The sequence below is a fragment of the Pyrus communis genome, chromosome 9 (genome assembly GCF_041283825.1).
Source record: "Pyrus communis isolate YQ-2024b chromosome 9, ASM4128382v1, whole genome shotgun sequence".
Classification (NCBI taxonomy): Eukaryota; Viridiplantae; Streptophyta; class Magnoliopsida; order Rosales; family Rosaceae; genus Pyrus; species Pyrus communis.
Window position 1 is genome coordinate 3,798,667 of NC_142573.1, and position 27,943 is coordinate 3,826,609.

The window sequence follows — 27,943 nt, forward strand, 5'->3', positions numbered from 1 at the left end:
ACCACATCCTAGGCTCGACTCCACCGTAACACGATATTGTCCGCTTTGGGCCCCGACCACACCCTCACGGTTTTGTTTCTGGGAACTCACATGAGAACTTCCCAATGGGTCACCCATCATGGGAATGCTCTCGCCCGAACACCATGGCCAGGGATTGGCTCTGATACCAAATTGTCACATCCTGGCCCGGGTCCCCAACCGTAGCACGATATTGTCCGCTTTGGGCCCTGACCACACCCTCACGGTTTTGTTTCTGGGAACTCACATGAGAACTTCCTAGTGGGTCATCCATCATGGAAATGCTCTCGCACGAACACCACGGCCAGGGATTGGCTCTGATACCAAATTGTCACATCCTGGCCCGAGTCCCCATCACATCCTAGGCTTGACTTCACCGTAGCACAATATTGTCCGCTTTGGGCCCCGACCACGCCCTCACGATTTTGTTTCTGGGAACTCACATGAGAACTTCCCAGTGGGTTATCTAAAATTTTATATGCTTGAAAGTTGAAATGGCCTATCTACTATAAATTTGGTTAGCTGTTATATCCCACATCGCCTAGGGGAGTGGATTGTGGAAGCCTTATATGTATATTCTCATCTTTACCTAGTGCGAGGCATTTTGGGAGCTCACTGGCTTCGGGTTCCATGGGAACTCCGAAGTTAAGCGAGTTTGCACAAGAGCAATCCCATGATGGGTGACCCACTGGGAAGTTCTCGTGTGAGTTCCCAGAAACAAAACCGTGAGGGTGTGGTAGGGGCCAAAGCGGACAATATCGTGCTACAGCAGAACCGAGCCCAGGTTGTGGTAGAGAGATTACAAGGACTAACACACAACCAACACTCCTCCAAAATTCTATAAATACCCATCCATTTGTTCACTAATCCATAAAAAATAAAAAGTCAATTTTCTCATATTTCACTTCCTTTTTTTTTTAATTTAAATTTTTTTACAACAAAATGTTCATACTAATAAAACAAGATAGATTATGCAAAACTATTTCCAAAATTATTAGCCAAAAAAAAAAAAAAAAACAAACAATGAAATACAAAAGTTTAATAAATTATTAGCATTTGCCTACACACTTTGTGTGTATGAACACATTTTTTTAGAAAATGAGAAGGAGAGAGGGAGAGAGGGAGAGAGGGAGAGAGAGAAAACGTGGGGGGGAGTGGGAGGTTTTTGTTATTGGTTTTTTTTTTTTTTAATATTGGAGGTATTTTAACATCACCTGTAAGTAAGGTTTCAATAAAAAAACAATAAAATTTGGACCTGTGAAATTACATTATTGCCCATCATTTTTTTTTGTGTGATAGAAGACTAATTTGTCTTTTCACCCTCTTTTAGTTGACAAAGAGGGTTTTATTAATTAGTAGAGATAAAGTTGTAGGTGAGAGTTACAGGTCCCTTATTGTTTGAGGAAAATTTTGACTAACCTTACATATAGATAAATAATTAAAAATACAGACCTAAATTTTAGATCCTTAGATTGGAGATAGCCTTAAGAATTTTTCTTTAAAAAAAACGATAATCTAAACTATTTGATAAGAGAGATTACGAGGACTAACACCCTATCATGGCCATCCAAATCCCACATCTGCATAATGTTCATGCTTTTGAATTAATAAAACAAATTAAGTTATCAATTACAACTTAATGTGCCTTGATGAATTGCGTACGCACACACACATCCCCATCCACCCGTGTTGTATAAGAGATCAATAATTTAGAGGAAATAATTGGTTGGGTACCCATCTCTGCCGCTCTGGCCTGAAAAAGTAGAAGAGAACAAAATAGAGGCCCTCGTGCAACTGGATGTGTCAATGTACATCACAACTTTATATCGCATAATTATTCATTCATATTCATATAAATATTAATTTCATCAAAAAAGCAAAGAGCTTTTGCATGAAGTGCATGTGTGCGTTTGTGTGGGTAGACATTCTTCCATTTCTCTCTTCTGCCCCTCTGCAGCAGCCAGCCATATGGCCCCTTACCACCCCCCCCCCCTCTCTTCTCTCTCTCTCTCTCTCTCTCTCTCTCTCTCTCTCTCTCTCTCTCATAATAACCTTTTGCAGCCTACCAGTATCGTATGTATTCCATCTGCAAATTCCGTTCCGTGCAATTTTTTTTTTATTCACATAAGTAGTCCCCCTACTCCTTATCATTCACATATCGCTTTCTCTTATTCTCTCCTTAGTTTCCTCTCTTATTATTATTTTCTTCATAATTAAGTTGCTTTGGCCCCCATTTTTCCTGAATTTTAGCATGTTCAATCAATCTATTTATGCATTTCATGTCGGCATGCAATCTTCTTCCTAATCATGCCATGGTAATTCTAGCAAACTATTTTGGAATTGGATAACAACTTGGAGAATTAAGGGGTGTCTATGTGCCATTTGTCACCTGCTAAAAAAGACACCCGTGTGCACTGGAAAACTCCAAGGAGTTTCGATATACATCCCATCCCTATAGGCTTTGTTGGGACATATCTTTCTTCAATTTTTGAAATCTAGCTACTCTCTATTTGGAACAAGTACATTAAAAGATAAAAGGTACCATATTCAACGAAATACAAGAGAAAATTATACTATAGATTTTGGATCATACGATACGTTGAAATTCTGTATTCGATTATGAAACGTACATAAAATGACGAACTACAAAATATCTCTTCTGTTTTTTTACGAGTGTACAAGTGCATGAGGATCACACATAACATTATCATCACCGTAATAACTCTCATTATCCTAGTACAATTACCGACTGTTTAATTTGATAACCAAGTTCGATTGGTAAATGCACCCTTTTTGTCAAATCTCTATCTAAGGATCTCTTTATGGATCCACACCTTTCTTCAAGTCACCATCCGATCCACCTTCTGTGCCACTCAAAGACAAGCCATCAGCTTCAAACCAATGTCAAGAAACAAAATGAGAGTAGAAGAGATAAACGGGAAATTACAGGACGAGCCATGTCTCATCAAAATAATATAACATGTTGATTAGACTGACGATCATCGATACCTACTGTACGGAGCCGCCCGAAGATAATGTGTGGTGCATGTTAATTATGAATCATGATCCTGATCATCACGATGAACCCTAGCACATTGATTGAGCTCCCTCACTTTATCAAACGAGAGAGAATAGATAATCAGTATTGAAACACAACAATTATGTTCTCTTTACACCCTTAATATCATAAGCAACAAGTGACCATAGATTTCTTCTGTTGAAACAAATTATTCAATAAAAACAAGTAGACAGAAGTTAATGGAAAATTTCTATAACTAGCTAGGTCTAGTTAGCACTCTAGGGTTTTTGGCTTTATTTGTGACCAAAATTTTCATTCATATATTTGGCATTTGAAGTTTAAGTTTCAACATATTGACCTATTGAGGATTGCTTCTAGTAAGAACAAGTAGAGATATATACTTCCTCATGGGTAATGCTAGGGAGACCAAAATTTTAAATTAAATTGTGTAAACCAAATGATGTGGTTATTGATTATTGGATAATTAATAAAGTGTCGATTAATACCGATTTCTTATTTGTGTCACATCATTTGGTTTAAAATTTTAATCTTCCTAACATTACTCTTTCCTCGTACTTCAAAGTCGCAAAAGACAGCATCTTCTTCACACCAACCAATGTAACATTTATGGTACTTGATCTTGCACAGATGATCAATGGCTACCATTAAAGCTTTTAAAGAACACTGGCATATCGTTATCCGTCGACCAAATGATAAGTAAAAAGGAGTACTCGCGATGCATATAATCAGCAGATTATGTTTTGTAAAATATGATCGTAAACTATGTTACAATGTAAGGATGTTCCTGTGTTCAGCCTGCGTATGCTGCTTAACTTGATTGTTAATGGTAAAGATGCCCTACTAATGACGGGATTTAGACGTAAATTGCTAACTATGGTGGGCGGGATGATAAATGTTTGTGGCCCTTTTTTCATCAATCATTGAAAAAGAAGGTTGAGGCCTTCAGTATATGATAATGGTAATTCAAACACGATAAATACTTATCTTATCATTTTATGAATTCATCATAGAATCACATATTCGAATAAGAATTAATTCAACTAATGACTCAAATTTATAATCTGAGTCGAAGTTAGTTAGGGGATATGTTATTCCATACTCATACATGAGGCATGATTTATGGTATTGTGAGATTATTTTTGGAAGTATGTATATATATATATGTATATGTACGTGTATATATATATATATATAGAGAGAGAGAGAGAGAGAGAGAGAGAGAGAGACAGAGAGAGACAGAGACAGAGAGATCCAAAACTACAACAAGGGGTTTAGGAAAGTGTTTGAGATTAAAAGTCCAAAAGTCAATAGTGGGGTTTAGGAATTTACTGTCCACAGCTTCAAACTAGAACAAGGGGCATTCCAGTTTCAAACATTGGAATGGAACCAAAAATACGTCTCTCTCTCTCTCTCTCTCTCTCTCTCCTCTCACTTATTCACATGGTAAACAAGCTCCTGTGTCTTCTTCTGGTTTTCGTAATTCCATTTGCCAGATCTTGTTGACGAACATGTGAAGGATTCACTTTTCTATTAGGCCCTATAGGGTGGTCTGCATGTGCCTTTCAAATTCACCACTTAAGGTTATAGCATTTCTTGGAATCTCGTACCCTCGAACTTAAATATTACAGCAGTAAATTTTCCGCAGCATCCTTCCCCCAAAGTCCAAACTAGTTTATGAATACGATAGTTAAAACCTTTTTAATTTTTCACTTTTGGAAAAACATTGTTAATTCAATTGCTTTGGCTTTGGAACTTCAAATCTTTGTTGGGTCGTGCGGTAAGTTAAAAGTTTTGGAAAGATTGCTTTCTTCTTTAGTTTTTATAAAACATGGGGTTTTAATTAAACCGTTCTAATTTGTAAAGAGTGAGTTTGTATTTGACTGTAAATAGGCGGACACACAACCTTAGTCAACTTTAAATTTATTTAAGTTCTGTTGTCAAATAATTTTACGATGAAATCTCAACTTTTTTTCACAATATTCTAGTCCAGTTGTACACGTATTGTGCTCTAGTTTTCTATGTAACTAAACACTTTTTAGTCATCAGTGAGCTTTTACTACTCGAGGTCAGAGATTAGGGTCCCTCACTTTGTATAGGGTGCATGGATTGGCATATAATATGCTCCCTCTCTCTCTCTCTCTCTCTCTCTCTCTCTCTCTCTCTCTCTCTCTCTCTCTCTCTCTCATATGGTGGTTGAGAATTGGGAGAGGTCTACTCCTATATGTATATATGTGTGCAACACTTTTGGCTACATCACAAAACTAGAGCATGCCCATAACATTGATTGCTCCCTGTGTCTAGGGTTTCCTTGCAGCTTCTAGGTGAGCAAAGCATCAATGGCTGTCTTCATGGTAGTGGTTCTCTGTTTCCTCTGTTTGCTCTGCATCTGCTCTGCTCTTCTCAGATGGAACGAAGTTAGATACAGAAAGAAAGGCCTCCCTCCAGGCACAATGGGCTGGCCAGTCTTTGGTGAAACCACTGAATTTCTCAAGCAAGGTCCAAACTTCATGAAAAACCAAAGAGCAAGGTGATTATAGTTTTCACTTTCCTCTGTTTTCCATACAAGTTTTGTTCTGCTTTTCTCTGGGTTTGTTTTTTTTTTTCAAAAATGGGTGGATTTTTCGAGTCTCATTCTCTCAATCACCTGGTGACTAAGAATTTGTGGTCACCTACCATTGTATTTGATATTAACGGTCAAAATTAAACCGTTAATGATTATCTATTTATTCTTCACTATTGATATCAAATCAACAGTCAGTGACCGTGCTTTTCTTGGTCACCAATTGACAAAGAGAATATTTCTATGGGTTAGTTTCAGTAAACTTCTTTTGATTAATTTGCTGATTTTTGGTTAGGTATGGGAGTTTTTTCAAATCCCACATATTGGGGTGCCCTACAGTGGTGTCCATGGATCCAGAGGTGAACAGATACATCCTAATGAATGAAGCCAAAGGGCTGGTTCCTGGCTACCCACAATCCATGTTGGATATTTTGGGAAAATGCAACATTGCAGCAGTCCATGGCTCCACTCACAAGTACATGAGAGGGGCATTGCTTGCCCTCATCAACCCTACCATGATCAGAGACCAGATTTTGCCCAAAATTGATGAGTTCATGAGATCCCACCTCACTGGCTGGGACAACCAAGTTATCAACATTCAAGAAAAAACCAAAGAGGTTTGTGTAACAACATCCCATGTTTTCCTTTAACCCGTATTCAGAGTCGAACTGTAGTTAGTTTGACTCTAATTACGAATTACTTGTGTGTTTACTAACTATGTGGAGTTAAAATATAAGTTGGGCCCACAAAATATCATTATGGTGGAGTTGAACTCCTTCTCAGTTCAATTCCTCGTTGCTGATTACAGATTAGTAAACATATTATGGTAATATTCCTTCAATATTCACTTTTGTAATCGATTTTTTTTCAACTGTTTTATACAGATGGCACTTTTATCATCTCTGAAGCAGATTGCAGGCATTGAATCAAGCTCAATCACTCCAGCATTCAAGACAGAGTTCTTCAAGCTTGTGCTAGGCACCATTTCATTACCTATTGATCTTCCTGGCACGAATTATTGCCGCGGTTTTCAGGTATACATCCGATTTATTTTCTCATCACTAAAATCTCTGATGGAAGTTGTTGTGGAAGGTCCAGCAACTGAGATTGGTGAACCATTTTCTATGCAGGCAAGGAAGAATATTGTAAGCATGTTGGAAAAGCTTATAGAGGAGAGAAGAGGTTCCAAAGAAGTCCATCAGGACATGCTTGGCTGCTTACTGAGAAGTGATGAAAACAAAAACAAACTAAGTGACGAAGAAATAATCGATATGGTCGTCACGATTTTGTACTCGGGTTATGAGACCGTTTCGACTACTTCCATGATGGCTGTCAAGTACCTCCATGATCATCCCAAAGTGCTTGAAGAACTCAGAGTAAGTTTATGATATGCTTTTCTCTTGTTACTAGTCTCGTCCAAAATTGCTTAACTTCGGAGTTTTGGTTCTGACTTTTTAACTGCACATTTTGTAGAAAGAGCATTTGGCAATTAGAGAAAAGAAAAATCCAGAGGACCCAATTGACTGGAACGACTTGAAATCTATGAAGTTTACTCGTGCGGTAAGAAATTTCTCACCCTTGATAAATTTGGATTTACCATTTGCTCTGGTTATGATAGCTGGTTTGCTAATATCTTTCATGCTGTTTTTTACCCTGCAGGTAATATTTGAGACCTCAAGATTGGCCACCATTGTGAATGGGGTATTAAGAAAAACCACTCAAGATATGGAACTAAATGGTAAGAAAATATATATGTTACATATTTAAGATTATTTTTAATGATTAATATATATATATATATATTTTTTAATTGTAACAATTGTTTTTGTATGTTTAAACAGGATATTTGATTCCGAAAGGATGGAGAATCTATGTGTATACAAGAGAGATTAATTATGACTCCTTTCTGTATCCGGAACCTTTAACCTTCAACCCATGGAGATGGCTGGTTAGTGAAACTATTTGTATTTTTCTCTGACCCCCTCGGCTTTGAAGAGGGAAATAAACTCGGAATTTGAACAAAAGTCGGAATTTCTAAACTAGGTTTGAATGCAAAATGCAGGACAAGGGCTTGGAGTCTTCAAACTTCTTCTTTATATTTGGAGGTGGCACCAGGCTCTGTCCAGGAAGGGAGTTGGGGATAGCAGAAATTTCAACTTTCCTGCACTACTTTGTAACTAGATACAGGTAAATTTTGATCTGATTTTTACCAAAAGAAAAATAAAGTATAATAAGTGTTTCTTTCATAGGACCGCCCACAAATCTGATCAATTATTCTTCTGGGTGTAACTTAAGCATTCAGCTTCATCACATAGCTTTAGCTCGTTGATTGATTGTTAAATTATTAAAGATAAAGTTCTAATATCCTTGCAGGTGGGAAGAAGTTGGGGGAGACAAACTGATGAAATTTCCAAGAGTAGAGGCCCCGAATGGACTGCACCTTAGGGTTTCATCTTACTGACTAATTTATGTACATGGGAAAAAGGGAGAACACAATATATAGGGCATGGGAGAGAAATATGATGTATGATAAGGTGCTAACACATTAGAAAAATTAATGGAATTTGAGCATTTTCCTTTTGTCGGATATTCTTATTGAAAATATTTGCTTAACTTACCCTAAACCTAAAGTGATGGTGATATTTATTATCTAATTGAATATCGTTAGATGAATTTGATTTAATTTATCAATTATACCAATTTTGAAATTTAAACTAATTTAACAGTAATTAATAAGGTGGTAAGGAAAGATTTTCAATGTGTCCAGCTATATGTTGTTATACAAGGGAAGGAAAGTTTTTTTTTTTTTTTTTTTCAAGTGTCTCTTTACTTGTATAAGGACATATGGCGTATGTATCCGTGTTCCGGGCACCTTTAAAAATCTTTTGGTGATGAGCATCACCATCACTTGGAGATGGTAAGAGATTTTTCAATGTGTCAAGACACGGCACGATACAAGTGTAATAATACAATTAGTTGGAAATTTGAAGAAAAAAAAAATACAACCAATTATACAATGACATTTGATGTATTATATCATCTTTTTAATACACTAAAAATTTCTCGAAAATAGTGAGCAAAAATGCAACCTATTTTATTTTTGCAGTTGAGATGCACAGAAAAACTGTCAACTGACAAATAATTATAATGACAAAATGTTTTTCCCTAGGTCCTTGTATAGCAGGCTCCAACCTATATTTTACAGACTTGCGGTTAATATAAGGTATCTTCAAATGAATTCTAGAATATTTCTACAAAAAGAATAATATGCACAAAAAGAATTTTATTTGGGTTCTATAAAATGGTTTCCTTTTTCCATAGTGTCCATGTAGCAGTATACCTGAAAAGACGAAAGAAGGTTGTATACCTGAAAAGACGAAAGAAGGTTGTGGTATTTGGCAGTATGGAAGTGTGTTGAGATTCAAATTTTACTAAATATAGAGTACGATCCCACCAACTAAATCTTAGTCTAATAATGTTTTTCTTCTAAGTTGCTTCAAGTTCAAGTTCTCATTTCTCCATTAATTAGAAACACTCTCGCAATCATGGTGGTTGAGAGCAAGGATCCCACTTTTGGATTGGAATAAGAGAGAATCTTGGTTCAGGCCGTCTAGTCATGTGTATTGTCCAACCACCTTTTCGTTGTTTTGATATGCTTGTCAATAAAAGTTTAAGTAAAAATTAAAAGACGATGTAATATTGTTGTATTAATGTTGAACAAAATACGTGATCAGGTCGTCTAAATTCAAAATCCAAACATTCTCCTTTGGGCTGATCCAGATGTCCTTAGTTTAGTGGGCTAAGTTGTACCCAAGTGAAATTGTAGACCATATGGGTTTTTGTTCCGAGTCATTGAAAATTCTATCCACTAATGGAGGAAGGAAACGTAAATAAGGTCTCATACATGAACTTACTAGGTTGCTTAATATGAAGATTAAGCCTCCCAAAATAAATGTGTCGGAATCAAGGTGAGTCCAGAGTCCGGTCCAGACTCCCATATACACTGTAACTGAAAGTGTGAATTGGACGCAAAGAAAAACTCGAGCCCCTACGCTATTACATGTGTAACTTTCTAATCCTACACGTTTTTCGATATCATACTCAAGTGTACGATATGCACTATTTGTATGGAGAGCTGGATGTGCAGTAAGAAATTCAACAACACTTACAAATTTTGGTGTAAACTACACCGGTCCATACTAGAAGTATTTGGACAAAGATTGTCTGCTCTTTCATTTCTGATGTCCTTCCGTGCTCTACTGTTTGTATGATTACGGTTAAGTCACGTCAACATTTTATATTACTATTCATTTTTGTCTTATTATCTTTTAAAAAAAATAATATAAAATGTTAACGTGATTTAACCGTGACCACACAAAATAGGAGAGCATCGAAAGTGGGAGGACAGACAATCCTTATCCAAAGTATTTTTCTCCTCTCTCCATGTCTAATGTTTATTTGTTATTTTTTAAGCGTACAGATTGTCCATACTCAACAATTCCTCCTCCTTGCGTACAATGTGTTGGTTTAACACTTGTAGTAAATTTGGCTTCTTTTACTTTGCAATCTACGTTACAAGTTGGTCAACTTGTAATCGTGTTTCACTTTGGTCTTCTAACTTAGTCCGATTGCCCTCCATTTGCATCAAGTGTCCCAATTACTATCTTGAATGTAACATTTAACCTCAAATATTAACAGACGAAAGTTACATAACTGTTACATGCGAACAATTTAAGTGGGAAGTTACATATTTGAATGACTAAACTAAAGTGAAAAACTAGTATAAGTTCAAAAACCGCTGCCATAATTTAGCCGTAACTTATACATCCTCAGTTAACTTGTGGTAAATTCGTACGTACTGTTGTAAATTAGCTCCTCCCAAATTGTTAAAAAAAAAGCTATGTGGTGTCTCACATTTCGCACATAATTTAAAATTTGTAAGTCACATGTGGCCGCGTGTGTGGAGAGACTAGTCATATCTTAAGTCTTTAACCTTCTCAAATAACAAGGTATGATTAGTTTGAGATACTGCTAATGTTTTGTTCTTCTTTTTTTATGAAAACTTCGATGGTACTAGGGAAATTTTATTGATATAAAAAAAAAATGTACACCTAGTCAGGAGGACAACCTAACCTCTCATAATACAAGAAAAAGGATTAAAAAAAAATACATGAAAAAAGGAAGGACATAAATCTTATCCTTGTAGAAACAAAATCAACAAGAAAAGAGGGGGACATGAAACCTAACTCCTCTAAAGCCGAACCTAAAGGTCTAATCGAGGTACTGCTAATGCAATATCTCAGGTATATACATGAAAGTTTTTATAGCGTGACAAGCATAAATAATTTTTTTAATATGACAGTCACACCGTTATGCGTTGCTGCTAATTTGCATATTATAATATATGTGGATGATAAAGTATACTTTCCAAACTAAGAGACAATCTTCCATAGATGTCTCGTGAACGGTCATGTATACTAAGCCAATAAAGTGTTACCAAGTTGACACAAATGGTGTCTGATTAACTGAAAAACAGATGTGTGTTTGCGTGAGAGAGAATATGAAGGTCAAAGACGTGACTCATTGCTACATTGAAGTTTTTCTTATGCTCCCAACCTAAAGTATACCAATAGTAGATAAAAATATATGTTATGACAGTGTGACGATCACACTAAAAATTTATTGTAACGAATGCCATAAACTTTTCATAAACAACACGTGGGACGTTAACAATGGATGACTAGAATTAGAATCTAAAAAGCTAAAGTCAAAGTCCTTTTTAAACCTCATAAAATCAAAATCTGGTCTTTTTACAGTTGCAAATCTCAATCTCAGCTTGCTTTTGGGAGGGTTTGAACCATTCTCTTTCACCTGTAAACCTCGGACACGTTTCCTCCCTAACTCCCCACACTTGTGCCGCTTCCTCCTCCTCCTCACGTGCCACCACGTCCCCCTCCATTTATATTCCTATACAAACTCGCTCGCCTCCTTCCAACGCCTCTCACTCCCCCCCCCCCCCCCCCCTCTCTCTCTCTCTCTCTCACTTTGCACCTTTCGATACTCCAATGGCTTCAGCGACACCCCTTTTGACGGATGAGCTCGACATTGTGATCCCGACCATCAGAAACCTCGACTTCCTCGAGATGTGGCGGCCGTTCCTGCAGCCCTACCACCTCATCATCGTCCAGGACGGTGATCCGACGAAGACCATCAAGGTCCCCGACGGCTTCGACTACGAGCTCTACAACCGCAACGACATTAACAGGATTCTGGGTCCGAGGTCGTCCTGCATTTCGTTCAAAGACTCTGCCTGCCGATGCTTCGGTTACATGGTGTCCAAGAAGAAGTACATCTTCACCATCGACGATGACTGCTTTGTATATCCTCTCCTCTTCTTATTTTTCTAGGTTTTCCAATCTTGTTTTTGTTTTTAAATTCTCTTTTTTTTTTTTTCGAGTTTTTAAACTCTGGATCTTGGTATTATTCGATCTTCTATTTCATACTTTTGCGTGAAATATAGATGATTGCATCATACATGGGGCACGTTCTTCTGTCACTATCGTTTTTTTTTTTCTTCCTTTAATTATGTGTTTGATCTCTAGGAGTCTATGTTTAAATTGTTGTTTTTATATATTTTAATTATTTGAATATTAACGGCATTGTTGACACATCATCTAATACTGTAACATATAAAGTAGTATAAGCTTCCTCAATTTGTAGAGATTGTACGTCTAAAAGCACTGTTAATGGCATCTAGTTTGATCTGAATTGACAACAATTTTTCAATAGTGATCGAGTTTATTTGGATTGAATAACGTTTGTTAGTGTAAAATTAAACACATGAAACTGCGATATTTGACTTGTGATATCACTACAAACAGTAGCATTTGCGTGCAGGTAAATCCCTATATTAAATCAGTTTAGATAATAATCCCCTTCTCCTTAAATAGAGAAAATTGCATGCACTAACTGTAACGACAATGACGGTATCTCAAATCAATCACACATGTCTTACTTTTTAACTATCTCACATATCAATGTGTGATTAGCATCCAAGTCAATCACATACTGTAATGCCCTTTAACTTTTCTTCATGTTAATATGTAATTGTTTTAGAATGTTGTTGCTATAGTGACATTCTTGTTGAATGAAAATTATTCTCCTCTCCATCCCCACTATTTTAGATTTGGAATGGGCTCTAGATAAAGATATAGCGTATGCATTTGTTTTATATGCAACTTGCTTCTGTCCTTTCCTCCCAATTCTGAAGTACTTAATTTCAATTTGTTTGTACTACAACTGTGAAATTGTTAGCATATATTTTAAGTGATCATGATTTTCTGTGTGTATATGCTTATAGGTTGCAACAGACCCATCTGGCAAACCAGTAAATGCACTGGAGCAACACATCAAGAACATCCTTTCACCATCCACCCCATTTTTCTTCAACACCCTGTATGATCCCTTCAGAGACGGTGCGGATTTTGTTCGTGGATACCCTTTCAGTCTCCGTGAGGGTGTTCCGACTGCTGTCTCTCACGGTCTCTGGCTCAACATCCCGGATTATGATGCACCAACACAGCTTGTGAAACCACTTGAGAGAAACACCAGGTACACACGCCCTAAAACCCTACCTTTTGCATTGTACGCATTCTGCAATATATGTTTCCTAAAATGATATGCTTATGCTTCCACTAGATTTGTGGATGCGGTTCTGACAATCCCAAAGGGCACATTGTTCCCAATGTGTGGGATGAACTTGGCTTTTGACCGCGACCTCATCGGCCCTGCAATGTACTTTGGACTCATGGGTGACGGTCAACCAATTGGACGCTACGACGATATGTGGGCTGGCTGGTGCACCAAGGTTCCCTTTCTTCTCTTGTTTTAACCATACAATATGCCCTGTCTTCTAATTCTTCCATTATTATTATTTATTTATTTTTCTTCATTTGAATAATATATTATGTTGCATATATCGGTTAGGTCAGTTGGTCAGAACAATGTGTCATCCCAGATACTAACAATGTATGGTCATGAATATATCAGGTGATAACAGATCATTTGGGGCTTGGAGTGAAGACAGGGCTGCCATATATCTACCACAGCAAAGCCAGCAATCCATTTGTGAACCTGAGGAAGGAGTACAAGGGCATCTTCTGGCAGGAAGAGATCATCCCATTCTTCCAATCTGCTGTCCTTCCCAAAGACTGCACCACCGTGCAAGCATGCTACATTGAGCTCTCCAAGCAGGTCAAGGAGAAGCTCAGCAAGGTCGATCCCTACTTCGACAAGCTGGCCGACGCCATGGTCACATGGATTGAAGCTTGGGATGAGCTCAACCCTAATGGTCCTGGAGCTAAACTGGCCAACGGCAAGGCCAAGTGAAAAAAATGATAAAAAAAAGTTGATTCAACTGCATTTTGCTCTATATTTTTACTGTAATTTCTGGGATTATATCTTATCGTTAGTTTAGTGATTGTAATCTTTGTTTTTAACCCTCCTCCTGAGCCATTTTGGTCATCGCTTTGAGTTGCATATCGGCAGATGTAATTTTTATTTAACTTTGTCCAATGAGCTTAGTGCAATAAAAGTATGTAGTTCATATAGAATTCAAATCCAGAGAAAAAATGTCTTCCTAGTATTTGGGCATATTTTGTCAAGCTTTCTACTATCTTGATCGGAAATGTCAGTTTTATGCGTCCAAATATAATTTCTATTTTTGATTCAAGTCTTTTTACATAACGAGGTCTATTTTTGATTCAAGTCTTTTTACATAACGAGGTCGATGACCATGTAATGTATACCCAAGAGCCCAAAGTGAAAACTCAAGTCAATCTACAGTTTGGCATCATTACACCATCCCGTTGCATCTAAGTTTCTCTCATTTGCGGAGCTCCTCTTCTTTCGCTAATAAATATGATTAACAAGAAGAGAGCTCCAAGAGCCCATATGCTCAAGTTTGAATTGTTTGATGTGAGACAACTCAAACATAGGAGATAAGTAACTGGAACTTAAACTGCACTGTTTAATATCAGACAGAATTTAATCAAAATTGAAGTCAATGTGACCAAGATAAATTGCTTACAAACTCAAAAGTACGCAAACATAACAAAAATCGTCTATCAAACTCAAAATTGCTGAAAATGGGCTTCTAATTAAATATAAAGTTGCCGCTCCAGTTGCTCGTCGCTTCATTAATGGTTGCGAGAAGCCTCACTCCCTCCTCCCGCTGTCTCCGAATAAAAAGGAATAGGAAGAAGGATTATGTATGTTGTTTCGGTAATGGGAGGATGGAGCTCTGGGCCAACTTGGTCAACAAACTTAAAACCGTTCATCTTCAATTTGGGGTGGGTTGATCTTCAACCTTTTGACGTTTGGCATCATGTTCCTCGCCATCTTCATGGTTAAGATGTTCATTGACAGCCTCCGGACCCAAGAGAGAGATGTGTTTGCTGGTGATTGTACGACCTGCCCTAAGCTTTGGCCCCCAGTGCCTCTCTGGATTTGGCAGGAAGCGTGCTACCTTCTTGGTTTGTGCCTTGCTCAGAGACGCAACAGCTCGAGCAAAGTTAGCCTGCAAAAGAGAAAATGTCAAAAAGAGTGGTTAGCTAGATATCTCTCTCTGCCCCTCTCAAACGTGCACATACACACGGGGTGATTTGTTCCATGAAATTAAATGCACATAGCAAAAGAAGAAAAGGCATATATAATCAGAAGAAAAAAGAAATCATAATTAATATTCAAAAATGGGAGAAACATACTTGAAGAACAGGTTCCTTGGCAAGTATCACGGTTCCTGACTGATCCGCAGGCTGAGGTTTCACCGGGTGATTCTTCACCTACACAAAATGAAGGCACAATAAGATACCACCGCACGCCCAATGCAAGAACTAGTAAATAGCACTAATCTCATAGAAAGTCTACATAATTTAGAGAGTAGAGACAGGGAAAGCAACAACACAACCACACTGTTAATTGGGGAGTGGGAAGGAATCTATGTGCAGGGATCTTAGAAGATTGTGAACTAGTTGAAAAATTTATAAACGCATCACGCAAGAATCAAATAAGAGCTGAAAGTGACAGCTCACCCAACAGCGCATTATGTCCCAAATGACATCCATGGGAGCATCTGATTTCAACCCCAATGGGTTTACATGAGTTCCAGATATACGATATCCTGCATTGATCACAGCAGAACGGAAAATCACAGCAGATGGGGAAGTGCACTTAAGTGTGGCACAGAGGTTGTGCAGACTCAAGAACAAAGGAACATCGGGCAGTTCCTGCAAACAAACACAGACATCAGTGGAACTGCTTTAGCACATCTAATTTGTGTCTAAAAGGATCAGTATTAAGAAAAAGGGAACACCTCTGAAATTGTTGTTAGTACAGCAGAGATGCGATCATAAGCAGGATACCGCTCCTTCATAGACTTCACATCAGATAGTATGGAAGTCACCCATTCTTGATCATGAATAGGAGCAGACCATATAGGCCCACCCATATTGAATTTCTTTCCACAATCACTGCATTCTTGAGGAACAATGGGACCAAAACCTGGTAAATATCTCACACTGGTGTTCTGAAAGAGAAAAGAAATCCCTTATCAGAAAATTATTGACATAAATAAGGGAGTTTTAAAAAACACTCCCGGTACTGTTCACTTTTAATGAAAAACCACATTTATACATTTCCCTGGTACTATTCACTATACCTTTAAAAAGGGCTTTTCATTAAAAGAGAAGTTTTTTTGGACTTTTCGTTAGTTGTCTTTATAAATAAAGGAAATAAAATAAATCCATTTATCCGAAGCATCAAGCCTGCTACAGACACAAATCTTTGTAAAAATCAGAGCAGTCAAACATGTCTAATACACACACAGGGAGAAATATAAGAAGATATTCCGCAAGGGGACAAAGCTTACTAATAAATCAAATTAATAACTATGAGAGATCAACGTCCTATAATTGAAGTTAACTGTCCTATAATTGAAATGTACCTGTCCTAAAAGGTAGTGTCAAACAATCAACACTCATAACGGTCAATTTAACTTTTTAAAGTCATTGTTACAACTATAATTTAGACGAGGGGTTTACATATAGTTCAGGAAAAGCACGAAAATCAACTTTTTTAACATGATTTTTTTCAAGAATAGATGAGCACAACCTAACTCTCAAGGTATATTATATCATCACCATACCTTTGTGACAGTCCTTCCAATGGGCTGAAGATGAAAAGAATCGCAACCAATGCACTGATACACATAGGAGAGCTTAAGGGGAGTGTTCTTCATTGCACTTGCAGAACTGCAACCAATCGTTTGAACTATCATACAACAGCAAAAGGAAGAAGCCTAAAAGCTAACATTGAATGATATAGAAAATAGTTCACATACGAGTAGATACGGACGAAAACTCGGACATAAAAGTCCATCTGAACAGATAGCACAGGAACAATGTATCGTTTGTATCGATTTGCATGACTCTGCATTGTACAAAGAAGAAATTAGCCATGCACCCAAAAACTTTTTTTAAAGATATATATATACACACACACATCCAATTTAAATGAGTTGAAATATAACTTATGGTCCATTAGGGGCACTCTTCATGTTTATAAAGTCATTTTCCTATCGAGTTAACTAACTTCAAGCTAAACTTAATTGAAAACCTATAATCACCATCATTACGCCAAAAAAAATACAGTAAATATTTGCTATAGAAAGATATTTGTCAGCAACTATATTACCAATACAAATGCAATATCAATTCTGCTACCTTTCAGGCTATATTGTTAAATAACAGGTTTCAAGTAGTTTGTATGTTCAACGTAAAATCTCTAATCAAGGACATGATGATACCTCAATGCAAGCTAGGAGGATCCTCAAAGCCATCTCATGACAATATTTCCCTCTCAATGGATAGGAACCATATCTAATCAACAGAACAGTTTGAGATAGCTCAGTCCAAGAATCAGAATATATGCTTAATCAAAATCGATCAGCAAAAAGGTATGAGTGCTTACTTTGAATAGCAAACCTCCCCATTACCACCACATAGCACAGCCATATCAGTTGCCGTACACATTAGCAATCCTCCATCAACAACAGATTGAACCGCAGAGTCCAAGAAGACAGAGGGAGAACCATAAGGATCAAGATCGACCTGAAACACCAATAACCAGCAAAGAGTATGTTACTCTTTATGCTAAAAAGTATTAAATGATAGGAATCCGCACAAAAGAATTATCTCCAGGGAAGAAAGGAATAAGGGTAATCATTGGGAAGTGTGTGGGCCCGTTAATGAAACCAATTCCAGTCCCTTCTTTATTCAAATAATTTCAGAATATTATATTTTATTCTGATAAATATTCTAAATGAGAATTCCTTCAGAAATAGCATAAACTAAAAAACAGCATAGGCATACCACATCAAATTCTTTTGGATGGGTGAGCATATGCACACGGGCATCAGCAAGATGTGATTCCACCTTTGAACATGCAACCGAACCATTGAACTTGATATTTCTCCTACAAGCTTCAACAGCATCTGCAGGAAGACGAATAATAGTGATATCTGTTCTGATGTTTACAAGTAATAAGAAAAGCTGATATGGATCTACAACTTGGGTATATCAATATGTATTTAAATAGAAACTAGAAGTCCATAATCTCATCTAATTTGGTCTATATGTCCATTAATTATTCCTTTTCTTTTGAACAAACAAAGTAACCTTCTAAAAGGTTAACAAAAAAACTGGCCACATACATTTAAGTGCAGTAGTTAGAGAAAACCTAAAATCTACCTTTATCATTGTCTAGAGCAACAACTTGACCAATTCCTTCCACTTCACGAGCATACCTAAGAGCTCTTAAACCAGAAGCTGACAAGGCCTGTGAACGCAAATGATACAAAACAGAAATGTGAATTTGCATCTTCCAGATTAAAGAATAAAGATGAAAGAAACTAATTAATTGATTCTGATCAAAATTCATAAAAAAACCTCAAGAACTCTTGGTGGCTTCAGTTCCCCACACCATTTTCCCTCAGTGACCTTCTCTGGTTCTTCTGAAACGCTACATGGTTCATCTTGAGATACATCTGCTGCCATTTCACAATCTCCATTGGTTTTTTCTTCATGATTAGCGGGCTCAATAGGTACTTCTTCTACGACACAGTTTGAAGCATCGTTGTCAGACTCCTTCACCGCAGTTTTTGTTTTCTTGGACAATCTTGCTTCATGCTCCTCCTTGCGTTTGGTTATGAATGTCCTCAGAACCGCAATGGATACGTCTCTATTGTTAACCTAATTATTACACAATGAAACAATCAAGCCTCCTGAATTACTAAATCTAAAAGTCAGCCAGCAAACTTAAGCGATTGAATGTATCCAATAAATAGTGATCAATAATGCTGAAAATTCAACAGTCACGCATCGCAAATCACCCCCTACATAATATTTACCATACTAAAAAAAACTGCTAATAACATAATCAAAACGGGATGTTAAGTATTCGAAAGCAAAGAACTTTGGGCGACGACTAGGTTAACTTGTCCATATTGAATTTGCACTGCATATATAAACCGTAAGCAGAAATACTTAATCTAAATGATGAGCCAATTGAGCAACACAAAATTCAATATATGAATTGGGTTTCCTTCACTTACATGCTCCCAAATGCGAGACACAATTAACATTTCCAATCCAAGGCTTCATCACACACATTCCTCAACGATTACTAATCACAAAAATAAAACCGTTCGCATATCGAAATTCTTCGATTCTAAACATTAATCCTTCCTATTCCTACAATACTTCCCCAGCAACCAAACCCAACTTTTCACTAACTAACACTGACCCAAAAAACTTCCAATTCAGAACAACTCAAAAACACAAAAAAAACCGTCAAACATTTCATCTCAAAAATACCACCAAACCCAACAAACCCAATTCAAAAATCACAAAAAGAGAAGATTTTGGCACCTGGGTTTTGTTGTAAAACACTTGGTTCTTAGCATGCATGAGAATCTCAGCCTCTCCTTCCTTGATGATGGCGTAATCACTGAGATCGGTCGCCATTGTTCCTCCACTTCCAAGCAATAAAAAAAACAACCCCAAATCTCTTCCTTCCGAGAACAAACTCAAAACTCTAAAAAGCAGGAGCCTCTCTTCCCTTCTTATTCTTCGTCTTCTTCTATGGAACCCCTGGCTGGAGTTTGCGAATTTGTGCAAGGAGCCTCAAACTGAAGACCTTTTATAGGTAGACTGTAGACAGCAAAAATATGCTTATTAATTAACCCTATCTTTTGCTGCTAATCGCGATTTAAGTTTTGATGTTTTGATTTTTCGGATAATTTGACGTTTATTTTTCTTCCTTTTTCTGCTTAAACCCTAACATGAACGGGAAGTTGTAAAAGTGGTGCGCGGAGTGGGCGGGGATGTCGGGTCACCCCCAATCCGGGGCTCCAAATAAGAAAAGTTGTAAACAAATTTTTTTTTTTTTTTAAATTATTAATATCACTAAGCCAAATAGCCAAATACAAACATATTTTGTTATAAAACTGAGTCGTTTCATATAAATGTAAGTCTTTCATAATAGTTTGAGTGAGTGTGATATTTTTATATAGTATTTCATAATAGTTTGAGTGAGTGTGATACTTATATATAGTATTAGGCAGTTTAAGTTTGATACATATAAGTTATATAACACTAATAATGCACAAGTGTGAGTTCAATATGTTTGGTATCACACTCAAATCTTCTGACCATTGCAAGAGCGTGATTCATTTCAGACTCACTTTTCTTGGCTTATTGTGGGAGGCCTGAGTTAACAAATTTATGGGACAAACCCCAATAATGTCTTGAAAAATAAATGTTATAGTGCATGAAATAAATCATTTCATGTATTAATGGTGTTTTTTTTTTTTTTTTTTTTTTAACAAACTATTATTTACATTAAAAGGGTAGGAGAATAGATTAAACCTCACAATAAGTCAATAATAAACAAAATGGAAAGTTATAAATTGACGTTTCTTTTTAGTCACTCACTCACAGTCTTGTAACATAATCTTTCCTCACTTGGAGATTAGTGCAAGTCCTCAATAAACTTGTCCACTAAATGGCTCAAATTCTGGTGAGCTTATTGTTCTAGCAACAACAGTTTTCGTGGCATTGACCTCACCGTGCCTAAAAATTCACCCATTGGCTTACACTCCTTGGCTTCGCCGCTTGTGTTATGTCCAAGATGACCGTCAATTTGGGCATGACGGTCATCCTGGGCTAGACAGAATGTAAATTGAGAATTGAGACAAACGATTTCGTGGGTTGTCTTGTAAGGGAATGTGTAGGGACTCTGTCTCCTTCGCAAGTTTTGGGCTCAACTTATCCAAAAGAGCTTTGTTGCTATGTACCCAAGTGATTTTCAGACGAGGAGGCCCATTTGGCAAACATGCATAGCCTTGCAAAAGTGGATACAATATCGTCATTCACGTTATTGCCAGTACTTTTAATGGGTCATTTTGACCCGTTTGTACCATAACACCGAATTTGGACATCAATCGGCGGATATTATTGGACGGCTCCTAACATCCCCCACATGTAATCCCCTTATTGACAACAGTAGACGCTTCCCAAACATTTAATCATACAACTCTTAACAATCTCTCTTACATAACCCCTTTGTTGATGTCACTAGTACTCATCTTCACTTGTAAGTAAGATGTCTTAAGTTCAATTTTCACTAAAGGCGAATTTAAATTATATTATTGTTATCCTATTGTGAGGCTTATGAAGATCATCTTCAATAGGAGAGATGTATTCCATTTACTTTTTTCTCTTTGACTGACGACGCCGACCTACAAAGGATGTAAAGTTACATCTTTATCTACATTTTTCGATCAAAATAGTTTTTTATATCTCGTCTATTGGAGAACTTTTCAGCAAACCAAAAATACAAAATACCTTAACTTAATGCATTTTGCATCTCCAATTGAAGATACTTTAACAATTTCCTTATAAGTCTTCTTCTCATATCTACATTTATAATTAGCCCAACCTATTTGTTCAACATAAAGTAGGGTTTCGTCATTGATGAAGTAATATTACTCAAAGGGTTTGGAGGAGCAAAAGCTTTTGTAAAATATTTTCTTTTCTTCGGCCCCATCGGATCGTGCATTTCACACTGTAAATCTTGAAGCTTGACAAGATCTTCTGTAACCTTTTCAAATATTAGCATTAATATATTTCTATAACCATCAATACCTATATATAGGCATATAATGCATAAACAAATGAGTTAAGCCAATGAAGCACTTCTCAACTTTCCAAATTAGGTAAGTAGATGAAGCCCAAAGGCCAGGTGTAGGATAGGTGAATCGTCTCCCCTCTCCTTTCAAAACTTTTTGCCCCCCATTACCCTAAACAATGGTGATTAAGCACGCAAATAGTTTTACACAGATGTTAAGCCCTAGTTGGATAAGAGCTACTTTCCAAGGAGACCCACTAAATCATTTCGGCTTAGTTAAGAATTTTATGCTTCATTCCTTTATTAAGAAACTTCTTTATTAATCTTAAATAACAATGACATATTAGTTATACAACGTGGCTTTGTGTGTGTGTGTGTGTGTTTTTTTTTTTTTTGTAGTGTTATTCACATACTCATTTTTATTTCTCACACATCCTTCTTAATTTTAATTTGGTTGCCGAATCGAATGAAGATGAATGTGTAATAAGTAAAAATAAGTGTGTGAATACTACTATTTTTTTTATCGATAAGTGGCTTTTTTTTTTTTTTTTTTTTTTTTTTATCGATATGTGGCTTTTTGTTATGTAGAAGGTATGATCTAGTGGTGATGCCAGAATTTGGATCCTCGTCGGATCCTCTTTGTGAGGATTCCAGAGATCTGTGAATTATGTTCGTTCATCGTACATCGTGCAGTTAGAAATCATTTAAAGTATTTTTATTTAAAATTAAACGCAAACAATACCTGATAAAAACTAACCGCACGATGTACGATGAACAGACACGATTCATGAATTCCTAAGATCCTTACCAAAATGATATCCTGTTGGGTGATGTCATATGGTAAAAGGACTAGGGCTCGATGAGCCAGCTGTTGTACTGGGATTGGTTGGAAGTGTTGAGATGATTGAGACCCATGTCTCAACACGTGTACTCAGGTTCGTAGTGGGAAGGGTCAATTCGATTTCATGACATGATGAGAGACAGAAGCAGAGATTCGATTCAAAGATCTTGATTGAGATCATCAATGTATTAAACAAAGCAAAATATATTCAAGCCACTGATTCAGAGGGAAGATACTTACCATGTGTTATGTGTGTATATAAAGGGAACGAAGTTAACCTAACCACGCATTGTACAATATAACCAGCGTCCCATAGAATACAAAGAAAACAAGCAAGTACTACTTATTGAGTTGAGCTGAAAGATGGTAGCCATGATGGGTTGGGGTGGTGTTGTAGAACAAGGATGGAGGAAAGGTTCTTGGACTCGTGAGGAGGATAAGCTGCTCAGTGAATATGTCAGCTTACATGGAGAGGGAAGATGGAGTTCTGTGGCTAGGTGTACAGGTAATAATTAGCCAAGTTAATTAGTCTAATTGTTTAGCTTTAATTTTGGATTAATTGATAGTCTTAGACATGCATGCTCAATTAGGGTTTTCTTTTTATTTTAAGGTTTGAACAGGAGCGGGAAAAGTTGCAGACTCAGATGGGTAAATTATCTGAGGCCAGGACTAAAGAGAGGGCATATAACACTTCAGGAGGAAGACATCATCGTTGAATTGCATGCTTTATGGGGTAACAAGTAAGTAATAAGAACAATACCCTTGCTAGCTAACACACACACACACACACACTCTCTCTCTCTCTCTCTCTCTCTCTCTCTCTCGATTAAATATTTATCAAGTACACTCAAAAAAAAATTTCTGTTGTGAATTATTATATGAATTTACAGATGGTCTACCATTGCAAGATACCTTCCAGGGAGAACAGACAATGAGGTAAAGAACTTCTGGAGAACCCATTTCAGAAGGAAAGAGAAATGCACTCAGAAGCAAGAGAAAAGAAAAGCTCAGATTCTTGAAGCAAAACAACAACAATTAGAGGAAGATCAAAACATGAAAACAAGAGCCACACCGCCACCACATCAAGATTTGGAAGCCTGCAGCCAAAGAATAGTAAACAATATGAATAATACTGATATCCATAAAACACAAGCAACAAGGCCAGAAAATATGGAGGAAGACAAATATTGCTTGCCTAAGTTGATGCACCAAGCAAGTGTGGAATTTTGGTCAGATTTATTAGGAGAAGAAGGGTTTTACATGGGCAAGCTCTGGAACTTAGACGACGTAAGTGGTCGAATGGATCCGCAGCAACACACAAGCTTAAACCAGTGCAACAGAGTAGCCATGCAGATCAACAATCAAGGAAATACTGCAGCAGCTTTATCTTCTGGAGGGGAATTGAGCAGTATATCAATGCAGAATTGAAGTGAAACCAAATCACCTGCTTTAGTTGGGGGAGGAGGACATTCCAACACATTCTATAACGGAGGAGGCTACATCTTCTAATTAGAAATGCTGATCATTCATTAGATTGGTACTATCTTTATTTTTATGTCGCCAACTGACACAATCGATGATGAACCTCGATCTGATCCAGCTAGCTAGCTATCATAAGCATATCCATAAAATTCTATATATATATAAGAGGTAGTGTGATCTTTTGTATCCGTTAAACTTGTTTTAGATGAGTGATCAGTGAGGAAGAAAACAAAGTATATATATGAACTTTAAATTAGCCTGAAAGAAAACACAGTTTTATGCAGTGATCAACGAAAGACACTAATCTGTAACCAAACAATAGAAACAATTTGTTTTGCAACAATTTAACCAATTATTTTTAAATGGAAAATTATTGGAGATTGATAGAGAAAAAGTATCGATTTTATCACTAGTAACCCCAACCAAGGGGACTGAGAACGCACCAATAGCTGAACTGATCAAAACCTCATCAAGTACTAAGTCAGTTGTCTATCTACACAATCGAAGCTGATCACTACCACTTATAAGTATATATCTTTTGAAAGCTAATTGACTGTTGACATGAGGTAGGCAGACATGCGAACAACCGACTGATCGGTGAAACCAAAAGATCAAAGGTCAGATCAGCCTGCCCATATACTACTATGTAATTACTGTAATTAATCAGTTAATTAAGAGCTTAGATACATGCATGCAGGTACGTCGTTGGTACCTCTGTTTCACCGTGATACAAATCTGACCGCTTCTTAATTAAGTTTACCTTATCACAACGTTGGTAAAGAGGTAAACGATGATAACATTGAATCGTATGCACTAATCAATAATATATATATATATATATATATAAGAAATTGAGTCCTTTTCAGCAAAGAAAAGAAACCGAGGGGGAAATCAATAGTAAAACTACAGATGCAGAGGTAAATAATCTTAATTGTTCGAATCAACCGATATTCTAACAAAGAATCAAACTATTATTAGTTATGGGCTCGTAGAATTCTATTATCTAGCAAGAGAAGAACACAGACTGCTTAACACAACTGTTAAGATGTACTTGGGCTGGATAGATTAAACCCGTAATTCTAAAGCCCAGAAGCCAAAAAAAGAAACTTAAAAAAAATGGCCCATGCAGGTCTCGAACCTGCGACCTTCGCGTTATTAGCACGACGCTCTAACCAGCTGAGCTAATAGGCCATTGTTGTCCAATAGCTCCAAATTATATATTATGTTGGAAACTTAAGTTTCGGATAAGGAGCTTTTTCACTGATCACTTATCAGCATGTTCTGGTCGACCGGAGAGGAAAGCAGAGAGACAGAGAGCAAAGCAAATGGATAACATAACGGCGAGCGAGCTGGCTGGATTTGGTGTCGGAACTCTGCTCCTCTGCGCCACCATTGCCGCCCCGAAGATCGACGCTTTCATCTCCGCCTCTCAGCGCAGGTAACACTTACTAATACCCCATTTCATACTGTTCATTAAACGCTAGTCTTCCTAATGATTTTACTTATTAATCTTCAACTTCTGATTAGTTTCCAAGATTTGTAGAAATACCCCATGTACTAATGAAAATTTCCTATCTGCCTCCATATAATTAGACGTTTTTGGTGATTTGAGTAAATATTTACCAAATTTATTCACCAAATAACGTGACAGTGTTTGATTGATTTAAATTGATGTTCGCTTTAGACCTTATTTGTTTCGAACAAGTAAGGAGCTCGACGCATGCGCAGACACGTTTAAACAAATTTGGTGACTCGAGGATTATTGTTCTAATTTATGTTTTGTGTACGTCAAACCTTTGAATGTTCAGTTCTTTGGGAATGTGCAAGAGATGTGGCAATCTGAGGTTGATAGCTTGCTCAAGATGCAAAGGAATTGGATTGATCAAAGAAGGTCAAATGCTCGGATCAAATCTCATCGACGACATGTATGAATCGCTTGGTGGTGAAGGATCGAAAGTAAGATCCATCTCTTGCACCAATTGTCAAGCTAGAGGTCATTTTTCGTGCCCCGATTGCTCTAAACCAACATCTGTTTGAGCTTGCTTGGTTGTGTAAACTAAAACTTGATCAGGCTATTTGTGTTATCTTAGAAAGATTAATCAATGTCAAAGCTTTCTTCGCCCTCAGTCACCATACTTGTTTGGTACCAGTGATGTAGGCCAATGAAATTTATGAACCCAAATTAGACAGTAGAGATATAGCGGTGCATAATCCATATATATACATTCTGAATCTTTCTGCACTTTCCCTTTTCGTCGAATATTCATCCTTGATAATATGCTTGAATTTGTTTGATGTCCTTATGGTCCTATGTTGTTCTTGCTTTTCGTGGAATGTTCATCTTTGATAAGCCTGATATAATGTATGTGCTTGAATTTGATTGATGCCCTTATGCTCCCGGTTGAATGGTGGAGCCTGAGAATTTAGTAGGGGGCATATATTATATACAAGAAATTAGCGGGCTATAATATGACCATTCATCTGACCTTCAGATGAACGGTTTCCCTCCTCTCCCTCCATCTGCTCCTGCTAATGATCTGATATTTGGTCTCAGTAGGCCCATACAGTGCCTCAACTCTCAAGGGGTGCCCGATGCACGTCTTTGATAACACCGTCATAAACTTGGTTTTGATTAGAAGTGATATCGTACGGCTTTTTCTTCATTCCCACCACCCTCACACCACAGTTATTTTCTTTGATCTAGGAATTTAAGATATCCGGAGTGTGTTGTTGTAAGACCAAATGGTAGATTGGACACTGATGCAAAACTATTAGGAAGTGCCTTGCTAGCTGGAAAGAGAAGGTTTTTGCCAAAGATAGCAGCTCACAAGGAAAGTATATATACCCTTTGAAATTGGTAGGAAGGCTGGTTTAGGGGAGGGGCCGAAGGGGTGATATTTACTGTACGTGGTTGTGCTTTGGCAATTTGCCTTTATGATTCTAAAATTTGCAGATTTCGTAAACACTCGCACTGATACATTGAAATTATGCTTAGATATATTGACGGGGTATTGTAAGTGATAGAATGGCCTTGCATTTAGCATGTGTCACTTTGATTCCCAGACATGCTCACATGTGTTACGGGCGAAGCTTAAAGCACGGCACTATTGTGTTTGTGGGAGCAATCATATCGCATTTGTGCTACGCATATTTCCATGTTTGCTTATAAATGTTGCGAAGTGACAAGGCACCTGGAACCTGCAGTTGCCTATTGGTGCACTGAGCAGCAACTCAGGGCCCAACTTGACTAAGTTCACTAAGATGATAATTCTGCTATGGTGGATTTGATATGTGCCACTGTGGGTATCCTATATTAGCCCTCACTATTTTTAGGACCACTCGAGATCTTATCCGGATCTTTGCAGTCTGGAGCCGATGGATCGAGAAATCCGGAAAACTCATTTTAAATCTTACAGCCTCATACCCAATTCTATTGGTCCACCTTATACAAATCAAGAGTCCTGATCTCTCTCCCCTTCTCTTAAACTGTTCAAATTACTCGATCCGTCAGATCCGTATTGCGAAATTCGGAAGAAATCTAAATTACAGCATTGCGATTAATAAGAACTGTGCTTTCTCTTTCGGAGAATAACTTGCATCACATGAACCTGAATGAACACAACGAAATAATACGGTATAAGAATGTCGTTGTGTTCATTCGGGGACAATAAAAGTTAATCTTTGTTTCCGAATTGTGAATACTCAACTTGTATTGGATATTGGAGCTCTCATTCTTCCCTAACATAGCAAGGTAATA

At 37.3% G+C, this 27,943-nt stretch overlaps 4 protein-coding genes, 1 non-coding gene and 1 pseudogene across 5 annotated transcripts; 4 read left to right on the forward strand and 2 right to left on the reverse strand.

The window, feature by feature from the left end:
* Positions 1-4,297: 4,297 nt before the first annotated feature.
* On the forward strand, positions 4,298-8,198 carry LOC137739718 (cytochrome P450 85A). Its single transcript, XM_068479399.2, has 9 exons — positions 4,298-5,585; positions 5,914-6,235; positions 6,503-6,652; positions 6,749-6,994; positions 7,092-7,178; positions 7,278-7,356; positions 7,460-7,566; positions 7,681-7,805; positions 7,992-8,198. The coding sequence occupies exons 1-9, from the start codon at positions 5,395-5,397 to the stop codon at positions 8,077-8,079; spliced, it is 1,395 nt and encodes a 464-aa protein (XP_068335500.2). The 5' UTR covers positions 4,298-5,394; the 3' UTR covers positions 8,080-8,198.
* A 3,432-nt stretch (positions 8,199-11,630) lies between these two features.
* LOC137741141 (UDP-arabinopyranose mutase 3) lies at positions 11,631-14,262 on the forward strand. The gene is made up of 4 exons (XM_068480945.2): positions 11,631-11,995; positions 12,979-13,229; positions 13,317-13,485; positions 13,668-14,262. The coding sequence occupies exons 1-4, from the start codon at positions 11,684-11,686 to the stop codon at positions 14,004-14,006; spliced, it is 1,071 nt and encodes a 356-aa protein (XP_068337046.1). The 5' UTR covers positions 11,631-11,683; the 3' UTR covers positions 14,007-14,262.
* A 383-nt stretch (positions 14,263-14,645) lies between these two features.
* On the reverse strand, positions 14,646-20,107 carry LOC137739796 (tRNA (guanine(26)-N(2))-dimethyltransferase 2). Its single transcript, XM_068479508.2, has 12 exons — positions 19,604-20,107; positions 18,623-18,925; positions 18,425-18,512; positions 18,047-18,168; positions 17,646-17,785; positions 17,482-17,554; positions 17,017-17,105; positions 16,822-16,927; positions 15,991-16,203; positions 15,710-15,904; positions 15,383-15,460; positions 14,646-15,195 (listed from the first exon to the last, which is right to left on the reverse strand). Exons 1-12 carry the CDS (start codon positions 19,697-19,699, stop codon positions 14,959-14,961), a joined length of 1,740 nt encoding a protein of 579 aa, XP_068335609.2. The 5' UTR covers positions 19,700-20,107; the 3' UTR covers positions 14,646-14,958.
* Positions 20,108-23,067: 2,960 nt separating this feature from the next.
* LOC137739385 (transcription factor MYB59-like) lies at positions 23,068-23,743 on the forward strand (annotated as a pseudogene).
* A 1,560-nt stretch (positions 23,744-25,303) lies between these two features.
* TRNAI-AAU (transfer RNA isoleucine (anticodon AAU)) lies at positions 25,304-25,377 on the reverse strand. The gene has a single exon. It is a non-coding gene; the product is annotated as a tRNA-Ile (tRNA).
* An 85-nt stretch (positions 25,378-25,462) lies between these two features.
* LOC137740972 (chaperone) lies at positions 25,463-26,428 on the forward strand. The gene is made up of 2 exons (XM_068480777.2): positions 25,463-25,624; positions 25,995-26,428. The coding sequence occupies exons 1-2, from the start codon at positions 25,512-25,514 to the stop codon at positions 26,221-26,223; spliced, it is 342 nt and encodes a 113-aa protein (XP_068336878.1). The 5' UTR covers positions 25,463-25,511; the 3' UTR covers positions 26,224-26,428.
* The last annotated feature ends 1,515 nt before the right edge of the window (positions 26,429-27,943 follow it).